At 36.8% G+C, this 7,314-nt stretch overlaps 1 protein-coding gene across 4 annotated transcripts in view; it reads left to right on the top strand.

Annotated features, from left to right (window-relative positions):
- Window positions 1-5,334, top strand: part of LOC122813981 (CD276 antigen-like) — a 294,557-nt gene extending 289,223 nt beyond the window's left edge. For all 4 annotated transcript variants that reach the window (XM_044086547.1, XM_044086545.1, XM_044086548.1 and 1 more), the window contains one exon: window positions 4,979-5,334. In XM_044086547.1, the coding sequence (XP_043942482.1) occupies window position 4,979 (1 nt within the window). In that variant the 3' untranslated portion in view covers window positions 4,980-5,334. The remainder of the gene's footprint in view (window positions 1-4,978) is intronic.
- Window positions 5,335-7,314: the final 1,980 nt, after the last annotated feature.

Raw genomic sequence — 7,314 nt, forward strand, 5'->3', positions numbered from 1 at the left:
AGTGCAAATTGGAATAGTTGTAACAGGGATGCTGGAGTAGGAGGTAATTAAGTACTACTTCAGCAGAGAAGCAGGAGTACATTGCAAAGTGGAAGAGTTCTAGCATAATTACTGGAGTAGGACCTAAATAAGTGCCATTCCTGCAGAGAAACAGCAGTATCGTATAAAGTAGAACAGTTCTAGCAGGGATACTAGAGTAGGACCTAAATAAGTGCCACTCCTGCAGAGAAACAGCAGTATCATATAAAGTAGAAGAGTTCTAGCAGGGATACTAGAGTAGGACCTAAGTAAGTGCCACTCCTGCAGAGAAACAGCAGTATCATATAAAGTAGAACAGTTCTAGCAGGGATACTAGAGTAGGAACTAAATAAGTGCCACTCCTGCAGAGAAACAGCAGTATCATATAAAGTAGAACAGTTCTAGCAGGGATACTAGAGTAGGACCTAAATAAGTGCCATTCCTGCAGAGAAACAGCAGTATCGTATAAAGTACAACAGTTCTAGCAGGGATACTAGAGTAGGACCTAAATAAGTGCCACTCCTGCAGAGAAACAGCAGTATCATATAAAGTAGAAGAGTTCTAGCAGGGATACTAGAGTAGGACCTAAATAAGTGCCACTCCTGCAGAGAAACAGCAGTATCATATAAAGTAGAAGAGTTCTAGCAGGGATACTAGAGTAGGACCTAAATAAGTGCCACTCCTGCAGAGAAACAGCAGTATCATATAAAGTAGAACAGTTCTAGCAGGGATACTGGAGTGCAGTGTAAACTGGAATAATCCTAGCAGAGATACTGGTGTAGTAGGTAAATAAGTAGAAGTCTGGTAGTGAAAGAGAAGTACAGTGTAAACTGGAATAGTCCTGGCAGAAATATTGGTGTAAGAGCTAAGTAAGAACTACTCTGGCTGAGAAACAGGAGTACAGTGTAAATTGGAAAAGTTCTAGTGGAGATACTGGATCAGGGATTAATTAAGAGCTGCCATGGTAAGGATATTAGAGCAAGGTGTAAAGGGGACAATTCCAATAGGGATAGTGTGTTAGGGTGTAAATAAATAAATAACTGCCTCACTAAAGAAGTATTGGTAGGGTGCAAACCAGAATAGTCCCAGCAAAGTGGTAAATACGAGTTGTCTTGTTAGGATGGTAAAGCAAGGTGTAAATAGGGGTGGGTTCAGTAGGGCTAGTGAAGTAGAGTATAAATTGGTATAATCCCAGCGGGCATACTGGAGAAGGGTATAAGCTGGTATAATCCCAGAAGGCATACTGGAGAAGAGTATAAATTGCTATAATCCCAGCAGGGATCCTGGAGAAAGGTATAAGTAAGAACTGCTCCAGTAAGGATAGTGACTGCAGTGTAAAGGGGACAGTTCCATCAGGGACATTGAAGTACACTATAAATAGGAAGTGCCCCAAGGGTTTATTAGATTAGGGTGCAGACTGGTATAGTCCCAGCAGGGACTCTGAAGTAACGTGCAAATACAAACTGTCCCAGTAGGGATAATGGAGCAGAGTGCAAATGGGGTCAGTTGCAACAGGAACACTGGAGAAGGGTGAAGATAAGAACTGTTCCTTATATGCACCTCTATTTGATAAGAGCAGTACCTGAATATAACCAGACACACTTGTTGTAATTAAAATTGAGCTTTTATTAAAATGCATTAAAAAGTCTCTGGTTCCTCAGCAAGCATTGCCTTCAAAGGGGACAAAGATCACGAATGGCCTTACCTGGTCTCTTTTATACTGAAACTTGGTCACATGATTAAATGACACCTTTATACTTATATAAGTAAAGCGATACAAAGTTTTGTAATGAAAATATTCCAGTTATCCTTACATTTAATCCAAAAGAATGCAAAATGCTCTACTTAAATATATGTGGATCTTTATTTATATCACAAGAAAAATAGAATTTGAGGAGGAATTCAGGAGTTTATGCAAAAAGTCACTTAGTAGATTCTATGAACCTGATGGCATATTTCTTTCTGTAAATAAGTTTGGTTGTTGCAATACTGGCAAAGATTTTTTCTTACAGTAAAATAAGTATAACATGTGAATTTTGCGATAATGACATGTTTTGTTTACTTTCAGCTATGTCAGTATAATAACATACCTGTCTGGTAATTACTGCAGAAGATTAACAGTCTGAGCTCTTAACATACTGCTTCCTGTAGTCAAGGGTATAGGGTTTGAGTCCTCCCACCTTCGTTTGTTGCTACTGTATGACACTGAGCAAATCATTTAATCAGATACCTTTATCCATTGGTCTTACTAAATTGAACAAATGTACACAATAAAACTGATATACATCTTATTAAAACAATGGCATATTATCATTTTTGATGACAAGTTAAAAGAATTGTTGCCTTGCCTACTGAGAATAGAATATAATAAAGCTCCCAGTTTGCATACAAATGTTAATATACAACTATTACATTAGTTTCAAATAGTTTGTACTTCTAGTCTGTTGAGCAGTTGTCTTTAAAATCAGTGTAGTGTTTGTAAATATGTGCAGTGTGGTAAGTGTGTGATTTCTGACAAATGTTTTCAAGTAAATCAAAAATTGTCACGTGTTTCTCAAATTATTTATATAATTCAGTGTTATTGCACAAGGTCATAGGTTGGGGAGACAGAAATAAGAATTACTGAAAATTTCAAATCTGTTAGGCATTTTCAAGACACATAATGTACTGAATAGGATTTTATTTTTATGGTACTTGGAAAATAGTTAGCCAGATATGGTGTCTTCACTTAGTTGAGTTGTACTTGGTTGAAAACATTGATTTTTGGTACATCAATGAATGTATTTAATTGACCATAAGCAGGTCCTTTGCTATTAGCAGTGTAAGTTAATTGGTGTGTTGCATTCACTTACGCTACTGATGCATAGTGTGTGTTTTGTCCTGCACTGCAGACAGTGGGGTAAGGGAATTTGCCCTTTTCTTTCCTGTTGTGTAATCATGAAGTTGTATATGTAAAGTAGAAGGTATGTAGTGGGTGCAGATCCACATGGGGACTGCAGTGGGCTTAACAACCCTACATAGGGATTGTAGAGGACTTGTCTCCCAACTGTTTTTAAGTCATTTTTGTTTTCCCTTTATTAGCTGAGATACCTCTTAACTTTGTAGTGCAAGAAATCTGGACAAAGCCTAAAATAATGGGGGACAAAGGCCCAAAAATAGGGATAGAGTTTAAATATTGCTCATATAAACTTAGAACATTGCTAGAATAACAGGTTTTGCATTAGCATGCATGTTCTGGATAAGTCTAAAAATCATTTGCATGTCATTACTTAGTGACTTCAATCCGTAGTGATTTGCCAGAAAACCACAAATTTTATGAGGAACAGACAAAAAATATTAAGCAAAAATCTGGACATTCTGCGAAAATCTGTACAGTTGAGAGGTATGGTATGATTTAGTTTGCAAGCAGTTTCAGCATATTAAATAGTCAATTGAGTGCCAATCACTTAGTCAATATAGACTGCATCCATTTGTCTTAAATTGTGAGGTAAGTTTGGATACCAAAACAATAGTATTGCTTTAATTATTTAAGTATAGGTGTATCATTTTTTTTACCATAAAAGAGGTTAGGTAAGGCCATTTACCATCTGACTTCTCCTTGAAGACCACGCTTGCTGAGGTGTTAGGGGCTTTTTAACATATATTAATAAAAGTTACATTTTAATTACATCAGCTGTGTTTGGTTGTAAATTTACTATCGCAACGGTAATAGAAAATAAGACATAAATGGGGATCGCCCCATGCAGTATAGCTAACGGAAAGTGAAAATATCCCCAACACATCCATCAGAACTTTTTTCCCCTTAATATAAAAGAATTGCCATCTAGAAGAGGAAATGTAATTTATCCTTATTGACATTTTGTATAAATACTGTCAAATTCTATTAATGCTATTACTTCAATTTATTTTCTTCCTATTCTGTTTTTCATTCTTATACCAAATTATCGTTACTATGTTAATCCCGTGTTGTTTATTTGTTGTTATTACATGAATTTAGAAGCTGATCCTTCTGGACATCCAGTGAAAGGAGAGTCAGTTGCTCAATTAAATAATATTGTTAACTGTTTGTTGTAACTCTAATCTGGGAATCCTTGATTTATATTATACTATTCATCTGTTAAGTTACATAGGTTCATAGATGAATATTAGGCTAACTGCCTTAGAGGACCTTTTTGAGCTTAGCTGACAAACCAAGGTCAGAATCAAACTTTGTACCTTGTATTTATGTGGTGGAGACCTTAACCATTATGCCAAACTCACCCCCCCAAAAAATGTCTACTTGTATCAAGATTATATCACCCAATGAAACTTGAACACACAATCCCTGGCTTAAGTGACCAGTACCTTATCCATTAAACCACTGGAGCCTGATAAAGTATCTGTCAACTGGATTTGAACCCTGCATCAATTGCCCTCTTTCTTTTAGCTTACTTTACTTAAACCTTGTGCCACAGGGATAGTTATGAGAATGTAACTGATTTCTGGAATTGAATCTCAATTTTTGGACTGCTAGCACCTGCACAGAAGAGTAGCCAGGCCACTGTTATTTTTGTACCACATCCGTGTACTTACTACAGCTGTCATTTCAGCCATGGTATGTATCCAGATGCAGCATGTATATCAATAGTACTACATTACAGGCTTTCACCTGGATAGCTAGTAATATTGCAAACATGCACTACTCTGACCACAGGTATTTCCTTAATATCCTTTGTGTGTTTGAAGATGCATCATCTGGTGCTCTTGTGCTTGGCAAAATGATGCTCGTTAAGATAGTTTGTACAGCCTGACCTTACATGATAAACACCTGGAGCACATAAACTTTCAGTACAGTTTCTAATAGGGTGCTGACAGGACTAAAGTTGTGATAGATAATCTAATCTCGTTATGGTATGTCTGTTTTTAATGCAGAAATACTACCTGCTGTTACTGTTTTTAATGTTTTTTTGTGTCCCTTTAGATTGAGGATGAGATTGTTTCACTTCTGCTGGTAAAGAAGAATAGAATCACTGCAAAAGAACTGAACACCAAGAGAGAAGCTCATTCCTATACATTTCCACTGAATGGCTGAATTGGTGGTTAACTAAAGCGTATATAAGATTTATACTAGATATAAATATATTTGTCAAATACATTTCATTAATTTTGTAGTTATGCACCAGATCTGTTTTACAAACTACAGCATGCCAGCTACTGTAGGAAATTTATACATTTTTTTTTTTGGAAAAAAAGGTTGCATCTAGTGATGTAAGAGTAGTTTACTTATGGTAAATCCCTGAATTTAAGTTTCATCAAATAAACATAATCATTAACTAAGTCTCTGATAACTACTTTTTCTAGTTCAGGGCTACAGAAAAGCAAGAGCCTATGATGTCACATATTGGTTAAAGGCAGAAAAACTAATTCTGAATAGGATGTTAGTCTGTCACGGAGTGCCTGCACATGCACACACACATGCACACACACGCACACACACACACACACACACACACACACACACACACACACACACACACACACACACACACACACACACACACACACACACACACACACACACACACACACACACAATCACGTCTTTGCAATGTGACTTGAAACTGGAGCACCTAAGGATTACAATACGGACAAAGGGAGGACACGCAGACTCTGAAAAGCACCAGCAGCTAAACTTAAGATTCTGGAGGTGTGAAGCAGTGATTCTAACCACTACACCACTGTGCCACCCTATATATGTTCTTGCAAACCGTCAATTCATCTGTACATTTTTTGTTTAAGAATATCTCTCGTTCTCCATAAAATCCAAATAAACCCATTAATTTTGATGCTTCCAGGTTAGTCATTGGTATTCCTTCCTTTGAAAATGCAATTACTATCTAGAGCTGTAAGCCACTGTAAACAACTTTGCAATGATTTTGCTTTGCACGTACCCCTCAGCACAAGCCTTTCTAAAGCATGAGGCTTGGAATAGAAAATTATGAATAGCAATTGATCTCCACGTAGCTCCTCTGTTGTTACACCATGGGAGGTATACTTAGCAGGAGGTGGAGGTATGTAATTAATGCCTCTGCTGCTGGTAGCAGGTCAGGTGTGACATAATGGTTAAAGTCTTTACCTTAGAAGCAATGGTACAGGGTCTGATTCTGATTGTGTGATATTGGCTAGACTTAAAATGGCCCTGAAATACAGTATTACAGGAAATCCTGAAGTACTGACCACTGACCAACTGCCTCCAGCAGCAGATATTCCTCACTAGCATATCAATGCATTTATTTATTTTTTTACTTTTTATTTGTCCAAAGGCATTTCCAACATCTTAAGTGGTACTGCTACAATAATAACTTTTCATGTTATAAGGCAAGTTAACAAATTCAGATACACAGAATTATACAATATATCAGTACAACAGAACACAATAATATGAATAATATTTTGAAGTGAATGAGCATATGCTAATAATAATAAAAGTATTGCAAGACAGGTGAAACAATATTAACATCAAATAATCATTGCACAAATAACTTCAATAGGAAATGAAAAGAGAAAAATATGCGAACTATACAAATGGAACTTCAACAGCTTAATACTTAGGTCATCAGGAGAAGCTATGAAGAGCAGAGAGGGTAATAGGAGTGTTAGCTGTCACTGATAAATTAATTTTAAAAAACTATTTTATGAGAAAGAAAGTTAATGACTAAGAAGTATTTTCCTGAACAACTGTAGACTTGAAAAAGTCTGAATGTATCCAGGTATGAAAATTTCGCTGGTGGTCCAAGTATATTGGTCTTTCCTGATTAACAGAGCCAAGAAGGTGAGATCATAGAGAGCAGTACATAATGTAGATGGGAAGATTGCTGACTAAAGGAGAGCGAAAACTGAGTTCAGAGATCTGTATAGAATGGTAACTAGTGTGTGCATTTTGGTTATTTGTGGAGAGTTAGAAGAAGAAGCCAGTGTGAAGCACCATGTATGTTGGTCAGATAAGTTCATAAAATGGCAGAGTCTGTTTAAGGCCCTTAGGAGTAGGTTGTTGATATACAGACTACCCAAGTTCAGGACCGAGCAGGTTTATTCCAGTTTAGGCATCAGTCTGTATTAATAATACATCTGTGACATTCAGAAGTGAGCCGGCTAGCAGACATGAAACTTGGTTTCATTTAAGAAAAAAAACTTATTGATTGTGAGTTTTGTGTGGCTCTGGAAAGAAAGAGATGGATCTGTTAACATTCCCAGATATTTACTGAAGCCAGTAGAAACGTATAATGGCACCAAGAGCCACAAATTGAAAGTTGGCAT

This window comes from Protopterus annectens, chromosome 10.part0 (genome assembly GCF_019279795.1).
Source record: "Protopterus annectens isolate FY-2018-M chromosome 10.part0, PAN1.0, whole genome shotgun sequence".
Classification (NCBI taxonomy): domain Eukaryota; kingdom Metazoa; phylum Chordata; order Ceratodontiformes; family Protopteridae; genus Protopterus; species Protopterus annectens.